The sequence below is a fragment of the Dunckerocampus dactyliophorus genome, chromosome 10, assembly GCF_027744805.1.
Source record: "Dunckerocampus dactyliophorus isolate RoL2022-P2 chromosome 10, RoL_Ddac_1.1, whole genome shotgun sequence".
NCBI classification, from domain to species: Eukaryota; Metazoa; Chordata; class Actinopteri; order Syngnathiformes; family Syngnathidae; genus Dunckerocampus; species Dunckerocampus dactyliophorus.
This window is the reverse complement of record NC_072828.1, coordinates 24,358,219-24,385,841: the sequence shown is the minus strand read 5'-3', so window position 1 is coordinate 24,385,841 and position 27,623 is coordinate 24,358,219. Positions and strand designations below refer to the sequence as shown.

The window sequence follows — 27,623 nt, the reverse complement described above, 5'->3', positions numbered from 1 at the left end:
GATTATGTGGGACTTCGGGTTGTTACGCTTTCTGTCTGTCAGCCTGTCACAAATACAACATTGAAGGCATATTTTCCCAAATACCTCAAACTCAACATCTCTGTGTGGATATGATATGTTCACCCTGTGCCTGCTTGGGTTCTCTGCGGGTGCTCCGGCTTCAGCCCACATTCCAAAAATATGCATGCTAACTTAATTGGAGACTCTAAATTGCCCATAGGTGTCAATGTGAGTGTGAATGGTTGTTTGTCTATATGTGCCCAGCGATTGGCTGGCGACCAGTCCAGGGTGTACCCCGCATCTCACCCAAAGACAGCTGGGATAGACTCCAGCATACCTGCGACACTAGTGAGGACAAGCAGTATAGCCTGAAGGATGGATTTGGTCAAACTCCTAATTATACAATCAGCATCAACATCTAATGTTGCCTAGATCGAACGGCAACATCTAATTCTTAGAGTTTTCTAATTTACGTGTTTGTGTAGTCAAAGACTGTCACAATCTGAGATATGACTTGTATGAGGCAGCCTGTTGCAGGAATACTTTAAGTTAAGTTATCATATGGAAAGGGCTATGAAGCAGGCCTCGTGGCAACAAGTTTTTTTTAGCAGGGGTGTAATGGTACACCATAATCATAGTTCGGTATGTACCTTGGTTTTAATATCACCATTCGGTTCATTTTCAGGACAGTAAGCGAACAAAATGTAAAACTGCTCAACTTTAATGATTTTTAAAAGAAATATTAAAAACTGCACACTGCTGGCAGGTAATACATTCCCCAGTAAATAAAATTCTCAAATCCAAATAAAATATAGGATAGAGAGAAACTGAAGGATGCAGTGGGCCACTTGGATACATTTTGTACATTAAACATGCTAAAACTAATCCAATGTAGAAAAACATCAACATCTTAGCTTTATGTTATCGGTGACAAAGCAAACTAATGTAATATCTGATTATGCATCTCATTACTGAATTATTTAAATTTTTAGAATATTAACAGGGCCAATAAAAAAACAAGCTGTGGGTTGAAAATGGCCCCTGGGCCATGCTTTGGACAGTCCAGTTTTTGAGTGTTTCTTTTTAGGAAAGTGCAAGAGTAACAGTTTGAAAAGTCTGAATTATGATTTTACCGTAATGTACTGAAAAATTAGATTACAAACACAGTACATGTACCGCTATACCCCTATTGGTTAATCTGAAGTTTCATTCCCCAGTAATTAGTTTCATAGAAGATTCACTCAATTAATTACAAGTGAGACAGGGGCAAAGCTCTAGGGATGCATAAAATTCACACACACACACACACGGGTGTGCATAGATGAAAAATGTCAGCGAGCGGCGATTGTATGATCCATCCATCCATCCATTTTCTATGCCGCTTCTCCTCATTAGGGTCGCATGATGAGATGTATAATTATTTTTCCGTTTAGTTTTAAACTGTATGTAAATCTCAAATGCAACCGCTTGTTCTTTCAAACCGGTTTGTTTTCCTTCTCACACAAATGTTGATAAATCGTAATTATACATAAAATATTATTCTACTGTATGTTTTTAAGGCCAAAAGTTAGAGAAGTAAAAGCAATTTTCGATTACCATTTTCAATGTACATGCACACATTGAGGGCACAGTAGTAATAGTGGATGCAAGGCTCTCTGTTTTGTTTGCTATACAGTGTAGTACAGTAGTTTAATGGTCCTGTTTTACATCTTTTAAGCAAGGATGGGATGTTGATGAAAATGTCTTGATCAATCATGGAACATATTTTTACATGTTTTTGCAGCAGTATTCAGTTCGTAAGAAGATTTGGAATGATAGAGTCATGGTAAAAAAAAAAAAACACTCAGTTTTAAATGTAGTGGAACCTTGGTTAGCGTCATTAATTTGTTCCAGAAGGGCCGACTGTAACCGAAACAGATGTTAACCGAATAAATTTTTTGCATAAGAAATAATGTAAATCCAATTAATCCGCTTCAGAAAGCCAAAAATGTTAACACAAAACATGTTTTTAGAGTTTTACTTGCAGAAAACAATTCAAAATGCATAGAAACACATATAAAAGATGAATGAAAGGAATAAATGAACATTTAAGGTTACCTTTACCTTCACTGAAGACGGGTGATTCTTGATGTGACTGAAAACAAGAATGTTGTGGTGGTTAATCTCGCTGCCACATGCTTTGGGACCTTGACTTTGGGAACAGTCTTCAATGAAGGTAAAATTAACCTTTAATTCATAATTTATATGCATTTAGAATTGTTTTATGCATGTAAAACTATAAAAATGTGTTTTGTGTTAACATTTTTGTGCGCCAACCGCTGATGACATAGACAGGCGACATAACATTCGGTTCTGTTGCCGTTTTGTTTAGCTAGCTAATAGGAACTAACACTAACAGAGGTTCCACTGCAATAAACTACATATTGCCTCACTTACTTTGACATAATTGACTACACAGCAACGAACAAAATCAGAGAATCAAACAACAGACTCATTTTTATGCTCATCCTTAGTGTTGAGGAACTGATACAAATGGAGGACTCTGAAGCATTTAACAGTGGTTTTAATTTATTGAAATACATTTTTTGAGCTATTTACAGTCTCCTTTAAACCAATCCAAGTAAAACGTCCACAGGTTGCAGTAAGTCTTCATGAGAAAGTTTCTCCATGGAGATTTTACACAGCCACATAGAGCCCCTTCATTTCTCTCTTCTTCTCTGTCAGTTCCATCATTGTAATGATAATGGGCTCCCTGGTGCGTAACCAAAATGGTCATTTTAATTGCTGAATAAGAGATCGGGCAGAGGTGAGGGAAGAGGGGGTTTGCATAAATCAGCCTGAAGGATTTTCATCAGACACTCAAGTATAACATTGCGGCACTTGTAGAAGGCTGTCAGTGGGTTTTCAGTTCTCATATGATGTGCTGTGTGCAATTGCTAGAGCTTGAATTTACTTTACTTTTTTGGTGATACATGTTTCGTATATTATAGGAAGTTGTACCATTGAAGGCGTGAATGGAAAGCGTAAAGTTCTCTTGGATCTTTCATTTTTAAATTTTGGCTTTGTCACATTTGAGTTTGAGAAAGTATGTCAAATTTTAGGGAGCGGCATGGCTCAGGTGGGAGATTGGTCTTCTCCCAACCTGAAGGTTCCCGGTTCGATCCTCCATCCTCCCGTATCAAAGTGTCCTTGGGCAAGATATTGACCCCCAGTTGCTCCTGATGCTGCATCATCACTAAGTAAATGTGCTAGCAGTGTCAAAGCGCTTTGAGTGCCTTGGAGGTGGAAAAGCGCTATACAAGTGAAAGACCATTTTCCATTTGCCATTCATTAATGCAGTTGGCTATGGAAGGCGTGAAACCTTTTGAGAGAAAGCTGAACGTCACGAGCAAAGCAGTGATACCGAAGACCTCGAGGTGACTTTAAATAAATACACGACAGCATGAATCCCCACCACAAATATACTAGTACAAATCTAAAAAGACGACTTTATCACAACTGTATTGTATATTATTGCATAAGTAAAAGTGGTAAAGAATAATCCAGCTGTCATAAAGGAAGGAAGTCACGCAATAGCCCAAATGGGGAATGTTGATGCATAGTATATTTACTTTGCAGTTTTACCTCCAGCAACACAGGATAACCCCCTTTTGCACACTGTAAATACCTTATTTACAGTTTTCCAAACATGAAAGTAAATACACTGTGAAAACCATGATATCTGACAATTTATGTTGTGAAATACCTGTTCAGAAGCTGCCATTGTTAAGACCAATGCAGGAACGCCTTGAGTAAATATTTTGCTACATTTGACTTTTCAAATTTGTACTTTGTCGCTCACAGAAGGAAGTGCTGATATTTCTGCTTTTTCAGCTATTTATTTATACTCGTATAATATGTATTCCTTTATTTTCAAAACAGATGACAGACTGTAGACTGTCAGCAACAATGAACAGGTGCTCTGGGGTATGTGTTTTACTAGGTTTGAGGGGTAGCTCACCTACAGTATCTGTAGCGGGGGTCGGGTTGCAACAGCAGACGCCTGCCAACTGTAGGAAAGGGACAAATTCTTACACGAGCAATTGACAGAGAACCCTTTCTCCTTTCCCTTCACACAGACAGGACTACTGTGTGCCTAATTGTACTATTTTCAAAGTATTTAGCTATTAAAACAACAATATGTACAAAATTTAAAAAACATCTGGAAAATGTTGAATGTCCACTGACTGTTCAGGCGCACCGCCCACACCCCTTTTTGTCAAGGGGACCCTTGTCCCCGGCACGATCCACGACTGTTTTCCATGGTTGTTTGTGCCGATGGAGCGCATGTCGGCTTGTTTTGTTTTTGTAGGCCATGACCCCCACCCCTCCAACCCCCATATGATGGTCCGTTTTGGGTGCTTGAGTGGGGTCCCTAAGGGTCATGTTCTTAATATGGGTGAGCGTAGCGAGCTCGTAACTTTAGAAAAGCTGGAGCCAGCACATATGGTGAGGTGAGCTGCAAAGAACTACAGAGTCAACCGGTGATGATGAGAGTCGATGGTGCTGGGGCACAATGCTTTGCAGGATACAGTTAGATGTAAATACTGATTTGTATTTACAAAGCATTGATTTAAGGTTATCAACTTCACCTGACAAGCTTTTGCAACTAGTCGAGGTGTGAAATAAACCAAAGAAAATCTACTGGAATTGAGTTGATAAAGCATCCTCTACGATTTTTTCTACCTTTTCAAGTTCAGGCAGGCTAAAGTCCAAAAGAACTTGACAATGATGATTGTGGTCATGTACTTTTTAAATACATAACTTCTTACTATGGTTAGAGGGGGTCTAAGCATGGCTACAGTGATAAGTCAGGTAACGCCAACAACTCAGTTCTTCTGCAAGATGAGCTGACAAGTCATCAAAGTGACAAACCTGCTACAGATTTCCACACAGACCTCCCAAAACTGCTCCCTGTTTGTTTTGTTAAGAAATCCAGTCAGCATGTCTGTCTCAGTGCAGGTTTTGTGTGAGTGTGGGTGTGCATGTGTGGTCAAGCCTTACTTGCGATTCCAGGCATTCCCCTAGTACCTGGGAATTGGTCTGTTCTTCAACAGGATATTTTTGGACCTGAGAAGCAGCTGTCTTGCCTGAGCCATCTAAAAATGCATCTCAAGATACAAGGCAGGGACTTTTGGTAGAGCTACTACACTTAGGCAGATTTACGGTCAGTAAGCACTGTACGGTAATTATTGTATTGGTACGACAATTTAAACGACTGTACAATCAATACTGTAGTTTTAAAAAATACCATAACGTACAATAATTTGACCCAGTCAATACATGGCTATGTTGTCCATTGTCAACATAGCGCTGTTCTGCCAGTGGCAGCTTTTTTCAAACAGCACTGATAGTTTATTTAAAGGTGAAACTGCATTATAAGCTTGAGGTACTGCACACAATCCGTGGCATGCTTGCTCACGCCACAGTACATTCATTTATGTAATAAGGACTAATCAAAAGAAAAGTCAATTAATTAATGCAAGCTAATGAATGATAGATATAAGTGGGTAGAACCAGGGCAGTGGGGCCAACTTGCCCTGGATAGCCAGACTGGCTGAGGGATGGGGAGAACGAGGAGGAAGTGTCGGCAGTCATGACGACAGTACAGCATGAGTCATTGAGTAAAATGACAGCATTTTGTGATGCAGCTCATTAAGTAAAAAAATTATATATAACATTGACGATATTTAGACATTAGATTGCATGTTACTGTGAATTGAGATAAGCTTGATAAAATGTTAGGTTGATCAAATTCCACATAATCAACAAAATGTATCAATATGAAATCCTTATAGATTCATATATACTCCAGGAAGGTGTTAATATGTATGTGCGAGTGTCTATATTTGTGCCTTGGCAGGGGGAGAAGAATGCCGGCTTTGACGTGCTCTACCACAACATGAAGCATGGCCAGCTGGCGACCAAGGAACTCGCTGAGTTTGTTCGTGAGAGGTAAGGTTTGTGCGTATTTGTGAAAATCTGTAAGGGGAGTGTAAAGCAAGTGAAGAGAATCTCTGCACGCTTGTGTACTTAGAGCGACAGATGAGTTTCTGCCAACGTTGTGTGAAATGTTTTGCGACTATAAACAAACCCCCTTGCATTTCATGCTTTTCATCTTTGTAAGTTGTGCACGATCTATGCTTCGGCCAGGCTGCTTTGTTCAGATTGTGGTGCAACGACAAGTCTCTCATTGTACAATCTGATGTGACCTCCCAAGTCTGGCTACATTCACACTGCAGGTTATGATGCCCGATTCGAATATTTTGTTTAAATACGATTTTTTTAATGTGGTCATTCACATTACCGAAAAAATGCAACTTGTTAATGTGAACGAAGCGTTCGGAAAGGGACCTGTATGCGCAAAAGCAAGACGTCACATGCATTTCCGTGTGTTTGCGGAAGTAAAAATTGCTGCAGTGTGTGCTCTAGTGATAGCACTGATTTCACTTCCAATCCGATACTTTGTGAAAATACACCCAATGTATCTGGTAAATTTTAAAACATAGCATACGGTATTTCAAATCATAGCATAAAGATTACAAGACATCATAGTAATGTATTGATTTATTTTAAATCCTGAAGTATATTGAGGTAGCGGAGTGATTTACAATATAGCCAAGCTAATATACAACAACGGAAAAAACAAAGGACAAAATCATATATCTGAAGTACCAAAAGTATCGATATTTTGATTTGAGCATCGACTTTAGAGGATAAAGAGCTGGTATCGATGTATCGATATTTCAGTATCCCATCCGCACATCACTAGCGTGCTCTCCTTAATGCATTTGTGGCAATTTCAAGGATTTTGTGCAACGGTAATCGGTATTTTCTCAACCAAATGATTCCGTGTAGGAGATTAATAAGAAAGAGGGCAAGAATCTTGGCTATGACTTGCTGCGACATCTGTTCCAAGGAGCGTGTGGGTGGATGTCAGAGGCAGGAATGGTGAGACATTGACGAGAGCTGCTTCACTAACACCTTTTTAAAATAATTTTTGTATGAAAAGAAGAACTTTTGCCTATATTGGTGAGTACCTTTATCCAAGTCTTGCACAATAAATCACTCCTTTCGATGACGTATATGTGTGATATATATAACCTGACCGTTCAGACTGCAGTAGCATCGGATACATCGTGGATTTATTGATCTACAATGGAACGAAGCCTGAGTCACATTTGAAAAAATAGGAATTGTACTGTTCACACTGAGATGAAAAAATCTGATACAGGTTACATACAGTATGAGCAAAAAAATTGGAATTGACCTACAGGGTGAACATAGCCTCTGTCCTCACTACTCTGCTACTTTACAAGTACACTGTCTCTCACACACACACACACACACACACACACACACACACATATGCCCAAATAAGTGACTGGAGCTCTTTTTTTTAGACCTTGCTTTTAGTAATTCACCAGAGAACCCTTTCACGACCTTTCCATCATATGACACCTTAGGACACATTTATTTAATACTTCAACTCTAGCATTGTTTTTTGAGGAAAAAACAGTTTCTAAATACAACCAATGTCAACATTGACCTGCATCCCACAACATACAATATTGTGTTCCACCTAAGAGGTGGACTTCGGTGCATTACTGAAGTAAATGTTTTGTTATATTAGATCTACTCCAATTAGTAATTAGCAGTGATTAAATTGAGTCCAATAATGAGCTTCTGCAAGGAAGTGAAGATGCAGCATGCACTGTTATAGGCATGTGATATAATCCTGGCCTGTGCACATTCCTCACAAGGGGAAATTCACTTATCTGCTGAGACAGACAACAAATCAGCTGTCAGGAAATGAAACGTGTGGGATCCCACAGGATGCGAATGGTGCAGATAAAGTACGTCCATCTTCTGCATCTGCTTTCCCAAAAGGTTTCTACTCTAAGGCAACATTTTCAACACGTATTTATGCGTCTATATCGGTGCTGGGCCGGGGGGAGGCAAAGTGCAGGGCGGACTTCCAGTATCAGTGTTCTGTTGTTGTGATGAGACTCACAAGCAAAATTGTTGTAAATTTTGCACCAAAAAAAAGTCAAAAAGTCATATACCTTTTTGAAAATGATTACGCTGTTTACGATGACAACAGACCAATGTATACAGTTTTGAATTATTGTGTTAAGTCGCTAAAAATGCACCTCCCTCAGCTCCCTGTGAATCATTTGCTCTTTTTTCTGTTTTGAAAATCACACAGACTGAGCAGCCTGGTTTAAATGTTACAAGTTGAGTTAATACATTTATCGAGCAAATTGGAGAATGCTGGTAGCCAGCAACTCATATAGAGGTTTGTATGAATAAATAAATGTTGTTTTTAATAGTATTTCAATTTGGGAAAAACAATTCTGAGGGGGCATGACAGAAAATAATTGACACCCACAGTGAAAAAGTGTTTGCTCCCTTCCTGATTTCTTTTTTTTGTTGTTGTTGCATGTTTGTCACACTTAAATGTTTCAGATTAAACTTGCATCTTCCATTTAAAATACAACCTTAAATGCCCCTGCGTGTGACTGAAGAGGGATTTCAGAGAAATTTTGTTTTCAGTTGTAAATTTTGTTTTCAGTTGTGTTGTCATTGACTAATATTTACATTTGTTTGATGATCTGAAACATTTAAGTGTAACAAACATCCAAAAAAATAAGAAAACACTTTTTCACGCCACTGCATGGTATAAACAATAGAAAACAGCTTCTGAACAATAAAAGAAAAAGATTCAAGATTCAAGATTCAAGATTCAAGAGAGTTTTATTGTCATGTGCATGGTAAAACAGCAGTTGTACCATGCAATGAAAATCTTATTCTGTTCATTCTAGATGCCATGTCTGCATTTTCATACTGATAGATAAATCCCCTCTGATTGCACTCATTGGTACTAAAACCACCACTGCCGATGATTGTGACAGAGGTTGCAGACTTTTGACACGACAGAACAAAAACAATACAGAACAAAAAATTGACAACGTTTGATTCTTACACAAACGCACAACTTCAGCATTTCTTATGAACGGCATGTATGTATAAATTAAACTCAGTCCTCTGTTACAACGTATTCGAGCCACTCTTGAGAGATAGTTGGATTGATTTTCCTGCTTTATTCTCTCTGGAGTCTGCAGATTGTTTTAAAGCGTAATGTGCAGCTTTGCTAAATTACTCCATTAATCATTTCAGCATGGCTTGTATCAGCATTTGCCCAGCACTGATAAAAAGCATTGCTGTTGTAAAATGTAAAATATGAGGACTTGATAATGGTGTAGCACGGAATTTCTCTTTTGAGTTATGCTGATGAGAATAATTTATGTGGCTAGAATAAACCACAAACTATCTTCTTTTTAAAATAAGAACCACCGTGTACATTATTCTGATGTTTTTCTTCATTTTTCCAGAGCTGCCATTGAGGAGACCTACTCCAAATCCATGGGCAAACTGGCTAAGATGGCCAGCAATGGAAGCCCACTGGGGTGAGTGAGTGAGATAAATTGTGTACTGTCGGAAGCTTGTTGATTGTGTATTATAAATAGTCACATGGCTCCGCTTAAGATATGAATGAGTACCATCTGCACCACCAAATGTTCATTCACTTATTTATAATTTATATTCTGTGTACTTCTTACATGTTCCAAGTCTTTTCATCATACTGTTTTAGTATTTCAGGACAGGAATTCATTAGTTCATCCTGTTGTATTGAATTCAGGAGTGAATGTTCAGTCTATCGTCATGTTTTCCTTACGGTTTCTTTGGGAAAGTGTAAGTTAATTAAGTCATGCATGGCAAAGGTCCAGGTCAAGGTCACTGTGGCCACATATTAGTTGTGACCATCTCAGGGACGCCTGGAGAAGGGAGATAATTACATGGCCCAAATAGCCACTTATGCTTCAAAAATTGACTCATTCCAATGTGGTGCTCAAAGGTCATGTGGCCACGCCCCTACAATACCCATAAAGCACGAACAGAAGTCGTGCAATAGTACAGTAGCTATCATAGAGAAATCCATTATTATAAGCCTCTCTGTGTCTCAAAAAGCACTGGGATTTCGTAATATCAAACTTGCTTATGCTTGTGTTTTTCCCAGGACTTTTGCACCAATGTGGGATGTGTTCAGGGTGTCTTCTGACAAACTGGCTCTCTGCCATCTTGAGCTCATGAGAAAGATGAACGATCTCATCCGGGACATCAACAAGTACGGAGACGAGCAGGTCAAAATTCACCGAAAGGTATGTGTCTCATTGTAAAGACTAGCTCAGCTCTTAAAGTTGTATCTTTAACGCTGACAATGAGAGCTCTGTCATATGTTCATATATGTGTGTGTGTGTGTGTGTGTGTGTGTGTGTGTGCGTGTGTGTGTGTGTGTGTGTGTATGTGTGTGTGTGTGTGTGCGCGCGCGTGTGCGTGTGCGTGTGTGTGTGCATTATTGAGACAAAAGAGGAGATGGTGGGGACAGTGGAGGCAGTGCAGGCGCTGCAAGTTCAGAGTGGCCACCTCCAGAAGTCCAAAGAGGGTTACCATACCAAATGTTTGGAGCTGGAGCGGATCAGGAAGGAGGGAGCTCCACAGAAAGAGCTGGAAAAAGTAAGCTCATTCTTATTCTGAAAGGCGCCTGTAATTTTAGACAGAACTGTGACTTAAACAAAAAAAAAGTTTATTACCTGTCATAATCAATAGAAAGTGTCATGAAGTTGAAAAAGACAACTTTATTGATTATATTGATTGCTATTTACAGTGGAACACAAAAGACAGAATCCAGCCATGAAATCCTTTTAATCATCTTCATGATATCTGTGTGGGGGTTTTGTTTGTTCATGGAATACACACAGAATGATGACCAACTCTGTGTCTGTCTCCTTCCTTCCTCCTTTCAAGCACTGCGCTGTAAGCCGATGAGAGCGCATTTCTGAGTGTTAGAGGAATGTGTGCTTTTTTTAAGTTTAGGACAGCTGCCTGTACTTTAATAAAGAAGGTGAGAAACACTACTGCGTTCAAGAAAGATCTCATAGCATAGTACGAAGGTAGCGTCTGTTAAAATAGGATCGTAATGTATAGGTTCCTTAGTTAACACAGGTTGCAGAGGGAACGGTTTAAGGGGACAGAGAACGTGAGCCAGGCCAGTCTGTGTAATGATGATTGTACCTGCTGCTGAAGTTTACAATAAAGTTCAGGTGAGCGAGTATTCAGTTTTAACCATGCACTCTTTTAAAGTTAAGTTTGTAACGGACTAGGATGAAACAGCAGCCGCATGGCTCTTCCATCCACTCCACCTCTCCTCTCTCCACACTGTGTTTTCTAGTCTTCAATAAAGGTCAAAGTGATGTGAAATGTTCATGTATCCATTTAATTTGTCACTGATATGTATTTTTCTTTGTTTTATGCAGGTAAAACTGTAATTATTCTGGCTAAAAAGTGTTCTGTGTTAATGTTTCTGGGTGTCTGGAGCTGATTAATTGGATTCACATTATTTCCTATGGGAAAAATTTTTTGGTTTTTGTACGTTTAGGTTTTTGTTGGATTTTTTGGAACAGATTAATATTGTATGTACTTTATTTATCCCACAGCGGGGAAATTTACTTGTTACAGCAGCAAGACAAGTAAAGAGAACAGTGTAAAGAAAGCATAGTGTCTACAACATGGTTCAGGTGGTGCAGGTGTTGTAGAGCCTGACAGCGGTCGGTATGAAGGACCGAGGTTCCACTGCGTTGAGGGTTTTGACCTTCGCTAAGCATGCACTTCAAATAACAGTTTTTCATTACATCTTGATGACTTCGGTTTCAGTCCTAATATATGGTCCTAGTCCCAAAAGCTGATGAACATAAGTTACTTTTTTTTTGCACTTTAAAAGGAGGTGTGATGCTTTTTGGGCATTCAGAAGTCTATAAAAAATCTCCCCATCATTTTGTTGTCCTGGTTTCTCATGTCAGTCTTTTTAAAGATGATTTGATTTATCTTTTCTCTCTCACTAGGCGGAGCTGAAGTCTAAGAAAGCAGCAGAAGCATTTGCACTGTGCATTGAGAAGCACAATCGAGTGGGAGTAGAGTTTGAGCAGAAGATGAATGAGTCCACCCAGGTTAGCGCTGACTCCAAGACCTCTTGTTTTTTTTTTTAAATTAGCCTATAAACAAGCTTACTTCCCTTTTTGGCCCTTGGCTGTAATTGTACTCTTGATCCTGACTCATCATACCCCAAAAATGGAAACAATCTATCTGCTCGTACACCCTGCACTCTAATTACGGTACTTTAATCTGTAACTACATACTGACAAGGTTATTGCTGCTGTTCCCATGGAAATCCTCAATAATGCCTGGAGTCATTGTTACCAATTATCTCTTTTAATAGGTCATTTATTTAAGAAGAAAGAAACAGACCATCTGTAAACAACTCACATTTTGTATGCATATAATGCACTCATGTGTAGATTTAGTTTTCCTTTTCCATTGGATCATAACTGCTTCTCTGAAATCCCTCTTCACACGCAGGGGCATTTAAGGTTGTATTTTAAATGGAAGATGCAAGTTGAAAAAACACAAAACATCACAAATGCACACAAAAAAATGAATACTGGAAATAAATATTAAATATTAAAAAAGAAAAAAGCTGTGGGCGGCATGTGGCCCCCGGGCCACATTTTGGACACCCCTAGTGTAAATCATGTTTGGCAAACAATCATACTCCATATCACCTTGCCTATTAGTTTTCCTGTTTGTCAGTTGTAAATTATACCTTTATAAATCATAATTATTGTAAGTGAACATAATTGCAGACTATATGGAATGTTTTTGTTATATTGCTTGCTACTGGAGACATTTCAAACTAATACAGTATTAATGTCAGTGTTGAAAAGAAGCAGTACAGTTTGTGGAATACCGTCACTTATCGTCGATCAAATGAAGTAGACTCTAACTGTGTGTCTATCTGTTGTCCATTTATGTAGCGATTTCAGGAAATTGAGGAGAGCCACTTACGGCAGATGAAACAGCTGATAAAAGGTTACTCCCATTCCATAGAAGACACCCATGTTCAGGTTGGACAGGTATGTACTGCACACTGTGGTGGACCGCAAAACAAAGTCTGTCATTGGCACCTTTGTGATTATGGAGAACATAATCATCAATTTCGGCACTGCTCTGCTCCAGGTTCATGAGGAATTCAAGCAAAATGTAGAAAACATTGGCATTACTGATCTCGTCCAGAAATTTGCAGAGCTGAAAGGCACCGGCAAGGAGAGGCCAGGTAATGTTAAGTTACTCAAATGTGCACAACATCCGCTTACAAGAGTAGCTGGTGAAATAGGAGTTAGCAGATCAGTAGTTTCAGCATTGACAGAAGCGTACATCTGCCATGTTTGAGGATACCTAATATTCTGTCTGATTTTATGTATTTATATACCAGAAGTGTGGACTCAATTCACAATTTTCATGACTTCGGACTCGGCTTGACAAAGACTTGCACCCCGAGTTGGACTTTGACATGACTCGGGACTTTAGTCTGATGACTTGAAAATACTTGGGATTTGAAATGTCTCTCCATTCCAAGTATTTAACTAACGTGACCTTTGTTATATCATTTCCAGCAAGACAACAAATTTCCCAAAGAATCTTCCGCATTGAATGTGTCTATTAACGTCCAATCAGTTGTAAGAACCAAACAAGTGTGTGGCTTACATTTCTGTGAGGCCCAGATCATTTCAGATTATCAAAAAAATTTAAATATTAGTCAATGACAACACAACTGAACACAAAATGCAGTTTTTAAATGAAACGTTTTAGGGAGAAAAAAATCCAAAGCTACATGGTCCTGTGTGAAAAAGTGATTGCTTTAAAAACATTGCTTTAAAACATAGCTGAGATTAATTGAGATCTATAATTCTGGAAAAGCTTATAAAGCCATTTCTAAAGCTTTGGGACTCCAGTGTTCATGACTCCACCATAAGAAAATGGCGTGCATGGTGGAGTTCCAAGACGAAAACCACTGCTGAACAAAAAGAACATTAAGGTTCATCTCAATTTTGCCAGAAAACATCTTGTTGATCCCCAAGACCTTTGGGAAAATACTCTGTGGTCTAATGAGACAAAAGTAGAACTTTTTGGAAGGTGTGTGTCCCATTACATCTGGCATAAAAGTAACGCCACATTTCAGAAAAAGAACATCATAGCAACAGTAAAATATGGTGGTGGTAGTGTGATGGTCTGGGGCTGTTTTGCTGCTTCAGACCTGAAAGACTTGCTGTGATAAATGGAACCAAGAATTCTGCTGTCTGCCAAAAAATCCTGACGGAGAATGTCCGGCCATCTGTTCATCTGGCTTTAAAAAGGCACTTCATGCTGGAAAACCCTTCAATGTGGCTGAATTACAACAATTCTGCAAAGATGAATGGGCCAAAAATCCTCCACAGCGCTGTAAGAGACTCATTGCAGGTTAGCGCCAGTTGTTGCTGCGAAGGGTGGCCCAACCAGTTATTAGGATTAGGGAGCAGTAACTTTTTCACACAGGGCCATGTAGGTTTGGATTTTTTTCTCACTTAATAGTAAAACGTTTTGTTTAAAAACTGCATTTTGTGTTCAGTTGTGTTGCCACTGAATAATATTAAAAAATGTTTAATGATGTGAACCATTTAAGTGTGACAAACGTCACAAAAAAAAAAGAAATCAGGCAGGGGACAAAAACTTTTTCACACCACCATGTGTCATGAATGTTTATTTGTTGTGGTATTGCTTTGCAGCGACTAAATCCTGAATCCTTGTCAGCAGTCTTTCTGTGAGTAAGTCTTGTCACACTGGTCTTATTTATAAAAAAACAACAACAACAAAAAAAACAATTAAAACTGCTTTCAATGGATTTAACTGTTACATTCATAAAAAGGTATTTTATTTGGTAAACCCTAAACAGTGCTTATTGAATGGACTCAAATTTCAAGCCAATGGCTTGGGTCTTGACTCGACCTGTCTGGATTTGACTTGGACTTGCGCGTTTTTACTTGAGACTTGACTGGGGTTAAAGACTTGAGACATACCTGAGATGATCTTCCACCTCTGTTATATACAGTACAGGTGCATTTTCATAAATTAGAATATCCTTAAAATGTTATATTGTTATAAATGTTTATTTCAGTAGTTCACTTCAAAGAGAGCAGCTTTTATATTCTATAGTTTCACAACAAACAGATTGAAGTATTTCAAGAATGTGTTTCTTAATAGTTTTGATGATTATAGCTTACAGCTGGTAAAACCCCCAAATTCAGTATCTCATAAAAGTTGAAAAATGGTCAAAAGTTCAATATTATAAACTACTGATTTACACTGTAATCAGCGAATAAACTGCAATAAACTGAGCCTTTTTGGTCTATTAGAATTGAACTCCTGAAATCAAGTAACTTTTCAGAAATATTCAAATTTATTGAGATACACCTGTGTGTGTGTGTGTGTGTGTGTGTGTGTGTGTGTGTGTGTGTGTGTGTGTGCGTGTGTTGCAGCTCTGATTGGTTTTGAAGAGTACATGACTCTCGCACCTGAAGGTGGGAAGAAGAGTCGAGCAAAAGCCTTCAGGATCCCTGGCCTGGGCAAGAGGGACAAGGAGCCAGACTCTACGTAAGTTCATGCAAATACTGTACACACATCTGTGTTTTCTGAGCTTTTTGTGCTTGATTACCTCTACTTTTTGTAGCTCTCTTCAATTTGTTTTATCCTGTAATTAAAGGAAACTGATTGCATTGTGTTTGTTTTGCAGGGAATCAGCTGGAACAGAAGCACTGGTTAGTATTCTTGTTAATGACTTGAATTACACAATGAGGTGCTCAAGCTGTTAGATATTTTTCAGTGAGGAAGTCAAGCTAGAGTTTTATTGCATTCTGTGTATAGCATTGAAGATGTTTGTACCATTTGTGATGCGACTGTGTCTGCAGAATTCACCCTTGGAGGTAGACGACGAAGGATTTGTTATCCGAGCTGACAGCACTCAGAATGATATCCTTTTTCTGCTTCCCAAAACGACCCTGACAAATAATAGTCGCACAATGAACTGATACTAGAAGTTGAATTGTTGGTTTGTAAAATTGCAGAATTGTGTCAATGTGAGAGTCATACATTCACACTCTTTGTCTACAAAAGCATTTTTAGACAGTCTATTTTACAAGAAGATGCAATCAGATTCAGAGCTACAAGGGGGTAGGGGTATTTTTGCATAGTGCATATTGTATGTGAGGAGTGCTGTGATGCATTAGTTTATTTCTTTCCTTGGTATTTCTGCTCCATGATGGAGCAATTTGAAAGGGAATTGTAATTTGTGGTTGATATTTCCCCTTTCTGCGTCAGCTGATGATTTTGTGAACCACAATGAGTGAAAAGTGAGGCTAAAACCTAACGAGCGTGCATTTGCACATTCCATTTGTCTCCAACAAAACATGATGTCACAAGTTAGTGGTGTCAGACCACACTGCAGTTTCCCACGTGTCTACAAGATTACACAAACTTGACTCTCACACAACGCACTCACACGGGGCAGTTTTCACTTAATTAGACCTTGTGTGACTGAACACACTCAAAAGCTGCAAATGAAGCGTAATCAGGAGGTCAGAGGTGAGGGTGTTCACACACACGGCCACATTCATAGTCTCGTTGACTGTAGAGTGAGACTATTGTCGGAATCTGTATCCTAATTGACTCAAGCGACTTGATGCATTAGCTTCATTAATTCCAGATGAGAAATTCAAGTAGAATTGCTGCACGCTTGTATTGAGTGTGAACTACGGACTCATGCATGGATGTCCACATCAGTTTATCGTTGGTAGCACTCCCTTGTCCTGACAGCCTCAAGATAACAACTGCTGCATTTGTCGCTGTCTCCTTCTCCTCATGCCACACAGTGCAGCCGCGTGCAACAGTGAAAATAGATCCAGGAAGTGGTTGGTATTTTGAAAGAACATCCCCTCCATCACGCTCTGCTGCGCCCTTGCCTTGCTCGCTGTGTTCCTACTGTATGTGTTCTCTGTGTTCTGATTTAATCAAACTCACAGAGAATCAAATTAATTTCTTCTCTCGCCAAGGAAATGACAGCCTCTGTCCCAATACAGGAATGGGGCAATACAAACCAAGCCTTTGTAATCTGTGCTTATGTTTCTGTAGTTTATTCATAGCTGAGATGTTTGTGCTCACTGGCAGGCTTTTCTCTGCTGCTTGACATTCTTGCAAACACTTATATTAATATTTTTTATATAATATTTTCGTCATTAGATAAGGAAGTCACGTAAAAGATTTGTAAGTAAAGGTTTACCGCATTAACTCAAACTCTGGCGATCTTGGTGCTCTCTGCAGTTGAGTAAATAATTGCCCACTCGCCTTGCATTGTAGGAGCAATACTGAAAATCTCCCATTTTTTTCATTAGTATTATAACATCTCCTTTAACCTGATAACGTACAATTATTCTTTTAAGTATGTGTACCTGGGGTGTCCAAACTTTTTCCACCAAGGGACACATACTGAAAAATAAAAGGATGCAAGGGCCAATTTCATATTTTTGATAAGTTATATACTGTATATGTTCAAGAAAAAAACTACATCTCAGGTTGGTTGTATAGGCAAAAAAGCATATTGTTAGTATGAACTTCCATCTTTATTCTTTTTTTTCCCATTTTGGCTGTTCTGCAATTTTCTTCTTAAATAATCTTTCTAAATTTTCTTTTCCTAATTTTATGACTTTATTCCCATAATGTTATACCTTCTTCCCCAACTTAATATTTCAGAAATTACAACTTTACTTTGTTTTGTTTGTTTCTCATAATATTCCGAGTTTATTCTTGTAAAATTGTGACTTTTTCTCATTAGATTACAACTTTTTATTTTGACTTTAATGAAAAATGTCTTTTATCTTTTAATATTTCAACTTTATGCTACTAAAATGACATTATTTTTCCCTCAAAATATTACGTTATTCGTAAATAATCGTTATCCATTTTCTTCTGTTAATATTATGTCTTCACGACTTTCCATAATATTTTGACTTTACTCCCAAAGTATTATAACTTTCTCCAACCTAATTTTCCAAAAATTACAACTTTATTTTGTTTTGTTTCTCATAATATTACAACTTTTAAATATAGCATTTTTTCATTATTACGTTACTCAAATTACATTGTTTCTCATAACATTATGAGACCTTTTCTCTAAATATTTTGACGTTATTCTTGTAAAATTACAGCTGCATTTTTCATTTCTCCTATTGTTTTATTACAATTTTTAACTATTTGAACTTTTTTGGTAAATTTTCTTCTTGTAATTATGACTTTATTACCACAATATTTTGACTTTATTCTCATAATATTATAACTTTTTCTGCAACCTAAAAAAACCCCAACTAAAAATGACAACTTTAGTTGTTTTGTTTGTTTTTCATATTACAACTTGATGCTACTAAAATTACGTTCTTTTCCTCATAATATTACAATGTTATTCTCCTAAAATTACAACTTTTTCTCTGACTTTATTCTTGTAAATCTGCAGATTTTTTTTTTTTTTGGTAAAATTAAATTTTTGGAGTGTAAGAAGCAGTGGGACGCAGATGGCCCCCGTGCCGCACTTGAGACATCCCTGCTATAAAGTCTGTCTGTCAAGGTTCAAGATTCAAGAGCACTGCAATGGAGGCGCGCGCATTTAAACATACTGTATCTCACCTTCTTCCTGCTCAGAGCATGCAAGCCACGTAACACAGGAAAAGTTGACAGGAAAACTTCATGTGAGCTTCTCTGAGTTCTCTCTAATTTATTAATTATTAAATGTTAAACACTTAAGATGGTTCTCCTTGACTCTCCCGCTCATGTGCACGCTGCTCTGAAGATAAGGAGCACAACTTCTACTCCAGTGACTCAGACTTTGATGACGAGGAGCCCAAGAAGTTCCACATCCAGATAAGACCGGTGGTCAACAGCAACCGCAGCAGCGCCGCAGCCAGCGAGAAGGAGCTAAAAGCCACCGTGGGGACTCTCACGCTGCCGCCCAACAGAGGGGTACAGCAAACCGTTCGTGGCTTTTCATGATTATCTTGCTTTTGCTTAAAAGACGCATGGCCTAAAACTTGCTTCAGGAACTGTCTTCACAAGATATTGCAAAATGATAGGAGACAAGAGAATGAGTTTTCGTCTGTAAACTTTCCTCTTCTCTTCTCTTTCAGGTGACTGTGAAGCGACATCTCTCCAGTAAGTTATTTCATGTTTTTTCACTGCAGAATACAGTAGTAGGTGCAGGACACAACATGAACCACTTTCTTTGAATGTTTGACTTGACAGGAAACTCTAGTACATCTGGACGGACAGAAGATGGTGAAGGCACCACCCCCAGAGGTACAGAAATCTCTTGTTTATCGGGGTTAATTAGTTCCAGACCCGACCGTGATAAGTGAATTTCCCACCAAAGTAGTATTCCTTCTTTATAAATGGAATATTTTTGTAGTTAAAGCACAGACAAACTGTTTACAGAGTTCAGAGTTGAGTTTTAATCTGGAAACGGGTTACGGCGACAACAGTAACAGTATGATTATTAATATCAAGATCAAGTCTGGCACTGGTGTTTCACCAAACATTATAATAACAGTACTGACACCTAGTGACCAGTGTAGAATACTACACATGACAATTTGAATGCATCTGCTTAATGCCTTATACTGTATGTGTATTTTACTTAATTTAGCCATTTTATGCGTGGTGGTTAGCATGTCGGCCACACAGTCAGGAGAGCGGGAAGACCCGGGTTTGAATCTCTGTTGGGAATCTCTGTGTGGCGTTTGCATGTTCTCCCTGTGCGTGGGTTTTCTCCGTACCCTGGTTTCCTCCCACGTTCCAAAAACATGCATGTTAGCCTAATTGGTGGCTCTATATTGTCCACAGATATGAATGTGAGAGTGAATTGTGTATATGTGCCCTGCGAATGGGTGGCAACCAGTCCAGGGTGTACTCCGCCTCTCGCCTGAAGGCAGCTGGGATAGGCTCCAGCACACCCCCGCGACCCTAATGAGGATAAGCGTCATAGAAAATAGCCACAAGGCTTTACTGGGGAAGGCAAGGATTGATAATGTTTAAAAATATACTTAGTAAATTGGTTGCGGCCATCACTTCATCACAAATGTGATGCATCAGTGAGGAGATGAGTCTGTGCATCCAGCTGGCTGACCTTGCATGGACCGCCCTCTAATAGTCACAGCCGCCTTCTGCTCTCACTCCAAAATATGTTTCCTTAGCGACGTGTTTGCTAGCTGCCAACAGCTTTGGCTGCAGTTTGCAATTTCATCAAGCTGTTGTACTCCAGCAGCAGAGAAGCACTCATTCAAATCAAGAGGTAAGGAGATTAATGATGATGATAAATTATTACTGCAGGAGTTGCAGTCGGTGCGTAGCGACAACTTGCTATTGCTGGTGTTTCTGAGATCACAGCTAGTTTTTCTTTTTGTCTTCTCTCCGCCTTCCCTGGCATACCCTCAGTGCTGTGATAAACATTCACCAAATTGTTGTTTAGAAAAGTGTGTCTGTTAATAGATGGAGACCAGGAGGGCCTGTGCAGGTCCACTTCCAGTCCTGAACCCAGCAGGTGAGATGTTCTGTCCCTGTTATCTCATTCTGTGTCCGACTCATGTCTGGGCACAGCGCAGACACATTTTGGGTGTGGCCAAAGACTTTGAGACTTGAGAGTGAACCCTTAGACCCTAGTCACACCTGACGGAATGAAAATGTTTGGTTTATTCCAGGATATTCATTCAAAGTGCATTCTAAAACTTCTGACCGCATTCTGAATGCATTCAAAATATTCTTACGGTGTTCCAACAGCATTCCAAACATTGTGATTGCATTCAAGGAAGAACCAGAATGTCCCCATTGTCTCTCGAATGAGTTTGGATATAATTTGAAACTCTGCATCATCACATAAACACGCAGCCAGCTGCCGCTGAAACATCACCCACTATTGAAGTTTCACTGAAAAAAGGAGCCATGATGAGGAATTCCACCACCGGCCTCCGGCGTGGACAGGGCAGAAGAAGAGGCCCCTGAAGAGCCAGTTCCTATTCCTGATGATGCTGCACCAATCGAATGGAAGTCGTACAGCATTCAAAGTGCTTTCTAAATATCCTGACTGCATTCTAACAGTATTCTTAATATTCCTTCTGTGTTCCAACTACATTTGAATCGAATGTGCAAGAATGAGGCGAAACGGGTTTGAAACTTAATCTAAGTATTCGAATGGCATTCTTAAGAAGTAGTAATTCTTACCCGAATGTGGCGCGAACTTTGAAAATGTTTCATTCCTGCTCGTTCTGCTCGATTCGCACTGATTCTGAATAAGTATGAGGGGGGGTAAGATGAGACTCTCTCATTGGAAGCAGTTTTCTTCCATCAGGCTTGCTCTCCCTTGATTCTGGCCTTTCCCACCTGACTGTGCTAACACAGTGCTGCTTTTATGCCTTGTATTTCTGTTGCTAAAGGGGATGTCAGGAGAGCTATGGAGGTGCACTGACTGCTGCAACCAGTCCCAATTTACTGTGTATACTTATATATACTATATTATTTAATTATTATTATTTATACTTGGCATGTCTTGAACCAGTGTGAACTGCTGCCTGAATGAATGACTGTGCTCTACAATAGGTTGAATTCTACAGCATCTGGTGCCGACAGCCTGTTTGGACCTCCACTAGAGGCAGCCTTCAAATCCAAAAGTTTTGGTGGTCGGGAACAACTCCGAGAGCAGTGTTCTTTTGGAGCCTCTGAATGTAAGAGTAACAAAATAAAACAAATTACTTTGAATCCGCTGTCCATTTCAACACTGAATGATTTTTTTTTCTTTTTGCGGTAGATGCTGCCTTTTCATCAGCTTCCTCCTCACCAGACAACATTGAGGACTCTGGTCTAGACTCGCCTTCCCTTCAGCCACTTGGACCCTCTCCTGAGCCAGTAGGCTGGGCAGCATGGCCTCCTGTTTCTCAGAGTAAAGAACAGACCCAAACACGAGGGCAAACTGCAGACCCTTTCCTCTCAGTCTTCTGTGAACCCTCCCCTGCTCAAAGTCCTCATCCACAGGACGACCCTGTGAGCGCCTGGTCCGTTGGCCCATCACGTTCCTCTCGTCTCCCCTCAGATATGGACTCTTCCTCCACACGCTTCCCAGCTTTTCCACAATCCTTCCCCTCATCGGAGATGGACGCAGAGATGTGGAACTGCAGACACATCCCTGAGGATCCCTTCTTTGCTGCTTTTGACAGGAATTTCAAACAAGAGACCTCAAAGCTGGCTGACGCCTGGCCACGTCAGCCTCCACGTCCAGCCCAGGAGGGGAGGAGTTCTGAGGTGCGAGGGGACCCGTTCTCCATCTCTGTCCCTGACACCAAGACGCTTCCGCCCCCTTCTTCCTCCTCTTCCTCCTCCACCTCCTCCAATCGTAAAAACAGAGACAGGAAACGAGATCGTAGTTTACCACCACCTATTACTTCTGATGACCCATTTGCAATCACCATGATTGGCAGCCCGACCCACCAGTCATCAATGACTGCCACAACTGGAATAGTCCCGCTTCGTAGCAATGGTAGCACCACCAACAGCAACAGGCTTGTGTTTGACACCAGTCCAGGTTCTTTATCCCAATCCCAGCCAAAGAAGGAGGTGGTCCACTGGAACTCTGTCCACAACCCCTTTACGGAGAGCACCTCTGGAAAACTGAGCACCTCCAAACAAACGGAAGGAGGAGCAGGAAAGGGCGATGCAGCAGGAGAGAGGCGAAAACATCGATCTTCAGAGAGCGAGCCTCGCCGAAATGCTCCTCCCCTCACAAGACATTCAGGCCCGCAGGAAGATCTTTGCTTCTCCACGGACAAAGACCAAGATTGTCTCGACCTCAACACTCCGATACCTTGCAGTAGCGTCTCTCACAAAGGTAAGGATACATTTTTTTAGAAATGTAAATTACATGGGTCAGTACAGTATATTACAGTGGAACATCCGTTACCAAGTACGCTTTGGTTAGCATACTTTTTGGTTTTGTCCGAAATTTTTCCCCTGTTTGCATACATTTCTCAGTTAGTGTACAATATTGCGCCTTGTCGTCTTGTCGTGTTTTTAATACACTGCGTGGGTCGCCAGCCAATCGCAGGGTGCATTTTGACAGACAACCATTCACACTCACATTATTACCTGTGGACAATTTAGAGTCTCCAATTAACTTAATGTGCACTTTTTTGGACTGTGGGAGGAAGCCAGAGCACGCTTGCACAGGGAGAACATGCAAACTCCACACAGAGATGTCCAACTGGAAATACGAACCTCTATGGTCACCTCTACACTCCCATTACCCGTTATAGTAGGCATAATAAAATATAAATAACACATAAATAAGACATAATATAGACCCACACGTTCTTTGTTGTTGTTTTTCACTTTTGGTTTCTATACAGTGCTTCCTGCGGTGGTTGTTGTCTCATCAATGTAACATTACTGACATCTAGTGACCAGTGTAGAATACTGCATATCACAAAATGAATGTATCTTATGAATGCCTTGCATTTTTATTTTAGTGCATTTAGCCATTTTTACGCTTAAACATGCTTAATTTAGGCCAAATATAAGTACACTTTTCTTAAATATGCATTTTTTTAGACTGATAATAGGTCATGGTCAACCACGAAACAGCGCTGATTTATTAATTAAGGTTTTTTGAAAAACAGAGTGAAGCCACGGAATTGAAAGCACGAAGTGGCAAGGGGCGACTGTAATTGCACTTTATTTCTCATGGGGAAACTGTACTCTGTTACACCGAGTACTGATGCTAACTGAGGTTCCACGGTACATCTGAGCAATTCACATATCATACTTGACTTGACGTGACTTTATCATGATTGTGATTGGAAAGGAACATGGAAAAGGAACTACTCAAGAAACGTGTCTTCCTCAGGGTCCAAACACACCTACAGAAATGATACCGAAAACGTGATCACAGCTGCTCTTTCCAGGGCGACAAGGACCAAAAGGAGCACAGGTCGACTCAATGATCGGGTAAGTGTGCAGTTGTTGTTTTAAAAAAAAAAAAAAAAAAAAAAAAGTCCAGTATTTGGGCATTTGCCTGTGGTTTGGTTTAAATAAGTAATTCACATCACTCTTTATCGTTATTTTCTGTAATTTCCTACTGTGTGTGTAATGTAAAGAATATATACACTCACCAGCCACATCCTTAGGTACACTTTCACAGTATAATGATATCCAGTACAAGAGAGCATTGTCTTTACAAACAATAACAAAAAGAAACACATAATTTGTTTACATGTGTTTATTATTGTGCTTGTACACTCAATAAAAGTACACAAGCAAGATGTTAGTTCTTGTATTGGATGGATGTCATCAGATCGTGAAGCTGTACCTAATGTAGTGCTGTCGGGCTATTAACACAATACAACAGTCCTGCTGATGCCAACCCTGTCTTGTCCCCCTCATCTCAGTCACGGTCGCTGTGCTCTTCACCTCTGCCTGAGCCTAGCCCCTCCCTCACCTCCTCCTCCTCTTCCTCCTCGAGCCCTAGCGAGTGGGGGCCCCAAACCAGAGACACTGAATGGGGAGGGCAGAATCGAGCCCACAGCCCTGCCAGGGTGGGACAAGCCTCCCCTCTACCCTACCCGCTCCAGGACCACCCACCAAGACAGTGTAAGAAAGAATTAATGGGAAGCTCGGCTGTTGATTTTATGTAGAGCTTAGGGTAGTAAAGATGGCAATGCAAAACTAACTTGTGTGTCCTTGGAAGAACGAGAATAGTCACACTTTTTCCACAGAGGGCTGCATACTGAATAATCAAAGGATGTGGGGGCCAATTTTACATTTTTAAAACTGACCCATGTAGATATTGTATGTTGAGACGTTTTTGATATTTAGCTTTATCCCTGTGTTATCGGTGAAAATGTGTATTATAAGCATAAACTTTTTCTCTTTACAGTTCTCTTTACATTTTCTTTTACTGTGCATGCTTTTTTTTACATTTTTACAAATACCGTAAATTCCGATGTATAAGCTGCACCTGCTAAATTTAGAGGAAAACACAGATTTGTTCTTATATAAGCCGCACCGGTGTATAAGCCGCACGTGTCCACGTCATAAAATGATCACATTGTGGTGCACACGAGTCCGTGAGGACAAGGCAGCTCTTTATTTGACAGGAGCCAATCATGAGCTATGAAAAAACCCGCAATGAGCTTGTCAAAACATTGGAAATTGCAGGAGGTCATAACTCAATATAACAGTCTGACTCATGGTTTCATCTTACAAAAAACATTAAAGTCATCACACAGCAACTTACCACTCAAAGGGCTAGCTAGGAAATATACATGACATGTACCAATATGAGTTTAAAATAACAAACAGCAGCTATTTTAACATCTACCCATTGCATTACTGCCAGAAGAGCAGTTCATTGGACGACAAGCAACATAGATGAATGGCGCTGCAGTGCTGCCCCTGTCCACCAGAGGAGCCCAGAGTATAGAGCCCAGAGGGAGGCTGACGTCATTGTAGCGCCCCAGTAAATGTGGTGCTTAGATCAAACACCTTATGGGAAAACTTTAAAATGTTTTTTTTTTTTCATTTTAAATTTGTATTGGTACATGTTTGTGTATTTCTGAGATATACTTGTGATGTGTTAAGTTGCTGTGTGATGAATTTAGTGTTCTCAGTAAGATGACAGACAGTGAGTCAGACTATTATGTTGTTATAATGTTATATATAATGACCTCCTGCGATTTCCAATGGGTTGACAAGCTTGTGAGTACACGGATAGCTCGTGATTGGCTCCTGCCAAAGACGGAGTGTGAGCAGCACAGTGTTAAACAATTAGTAGAAGTTCTGAAGTAAAGGAGATGTCACAAGATTGGAATTTAGCCATAGATTAGCCGCATCTGCGTAGAAGCCGTAGGGTTAAAAGTTTTCAGAAAAAAGTAGCGGCTTATACACCAGAGTTTATGGTATTAAAATTTTCTTCTTGTACATTTTTTTTCCTCGTTATATTATGACTTTATTTGGATAATATTTTGACTTTATTTATTCTATTATAACTTTTTCCCAACCTAATTTTCCAAAAATTGCAACATTATTCTTTGCCTTGTTTGTTACTCATATTACCTTTTTTTCTGATATTTCAACATGATGTTATTTTTTTTCCTCTTAATATTATAATTTTACTCTCTTAATATTTCATCTTTATTATTTTGGTTTGCTTTGTTATTGTTTGTTTATTATTTTCTTGAAATGTCTTGAAACACAGCACTTCATGTAAGGAGCATGAATGAGTCTGAGTCTGTTTCTTTGCAAAGTGCACCTCTCGCGAGGACCCAGTCCCATTTCCCTCAGCACCCAGGAGGCGTGGCCTGTGGCGGCAGCCATCACCGAGTACATCAACGCTTACTTCAAGGGTGGACAACACAATCGGTCAGCATGATGTCTACACATCTCCCATCCTGTCTGCTGTTGAAAGACAATAAAGAGCGTCTTGCCTTTCCTCTGTTCTACAGCTGTCTTGTGAAGATCACAGGCGACCTGACGATGTCCTTCCCAGCAGGCATCACTCGCATTTTCACAGCTAACGCCAACGTTCCCGTGCTTAGCTTTCGACTGGTCAACATCTCCAGGATAGACCACTTCCTGCCTAATCAGAAACTTCTCTACAGGTCAGTAGGTTTGTTTTTTTTGTTTGTTTTTTTAACTTAACCTCGATGCTTTCTGTCGCATTGTGGCGCTCATCGTAAGCAATGTGCACACAGCGATCCGTCTCAGAGTGACCCGGAAGCCCGGGACTTCTGGTTCAACATGCAGGCCCTGCAGCTCCACCTGCAGCGAGAAGCTGAGGTCAACCCCCAGGCTTCCTACTACAATGTTGGACTACTCAAGTATCAGGTCACCATCTAACACGCTTTGTGCTGCGTTCACATGCACCCATCATTGCCTGTATGAAGAGATGAATAACATTTTATGATGATGCTTGTTGTTTGACTGGTGTAGAAGTGCTTCATACTGACTTTTAAAAAGGCTCCTAATTATACTTTTTTTTTTTTTTGCATTTTAAGATGCCGGCAAAAATGTCTTGGATCCCATTAAAAAAAAATAATAATAATAATAATAAAGTACTGCACGTGCAGGTGTCCTCCCAGGACCCAGCCAGGGCCCCTCTCCTGTTGTCAGCAGAGTGCCAGCGAAGTGGCACGGTGATCAGGGTGTCTCTGGACTACCACTGCTGTCCTGTGACGGCGCCTTCCACCCAGCTCACCGCCGTCCAGGTGCTGCTGCAGCTGGACCACACTGCGACCGACCTGCAGTGCCAGCCGCCCGCCTCCTGGTGAGCAATCACTCCTATAATTGGGCGATAACAAGCACTGTGGTCAGTGTGTGTCATTGGGAGGGTTAGTGTCACACACAGAGGCACGTAATGACAGTGCAGCGGCAGAAACACACCCAGGAGGCGATAAAGGGGGAGATGCACTGCAGCACAGGGGTGTCTAAAATTTCTCCACCGAGGGCCACATACTGAAAAATGATGGAATGCAAGGGTCGCTTTGATATTTTGTAGAGAAACACATGTAGATATG

At 40.1% G+C, this 27,623-nt stretch overlaps 1 protein-coding gene across 4 annotated transcripts in view; it reads left to right on the top strand.

The window, feature by feature from the left end:
* The window catches only part of fcho1 (FCH and mu domain containing endocytic adaptor 1), a 64,387-nt gene that overhangs the window by 31,039 nt on the left and 5,725 nt on the right, over positions 1-27,623 (top strand). For 2 of the 4 annotated variants that reach the window (XM_054790991.1, XM_054790993.1), the window contains exons 3-24: positions 5,903-5,994; positions 9,435-9,509; positions 10,121-10,262; positions 10,465-10,617; positions 12,003-12,107; positions 12,972-13,070; positions 13,174-13,270; positions 15,510-15,624; positions 15,764-15,788; positions 15,939-15,999; positions 18,854-19,035; positions 19,200-19,224; positions 19,315-19,368; positions 20,557-20,608; positions 21,661-21,785; positions 21,869-22,942; positions 23,957-24,057; positions 24,498-24,699; positions 26,355-26,469; positions 26,553-26,708; positions 26,802-26,934; positions 27,177-27,373. In XM_054790991.1, the coding sequence (XP_054646966.1) occupies positions 5,903-5,994; positions 9,435-9,509; positions 10,121-10,262; positions 10,465-10,617; positions 12,003-12,107; positions 12,972-13,070; positions 13,174-13,270; positions 15,510-15,624; positions 15,764-15,788; positions 15,939-15,999; positions 18,854-19,035; positions 19,200-19,224; positions 19,315-19,368; positions 20,557-20,608; positions 21,661-21,785; positions 21,869-22,942; positions 23,957-24,057; positions 24,498-24,699; positions 26,355-26,469; positions 26,553-26,708; positions 26,802-26,934; positions 27,177-27,373 (3,380 nt within the window). Of the gene's footprint in view, positions 1-5,902; positions 5,995-9,434; positions 9,510-10,120; positions 10,263-10,464; positions 10,618-12,002; positions 12,108-12,971; positions 13,071-13,173; positions 13,271-15,509; positions 15,625-15,763; positions 15,789-15,938; positions 16,000-18,853; positions 19,036-19,199; positions 19,225-19,314; positions 19,369-20,556; positions 20,609-21,660; positions 21,786-21,868; positions 22,943-23,956; positions 24,058-24,497; positions 24,700-26,354; positions 26,470-26,552; positions 26,709-26,801; positions 26,935-27,176; positions 27,374-27,623 lie in introns of those variants that run through there. The other 2 variants (XM_054790992.1, XM_054790994.1) reach the window with 2 other exon arrangements.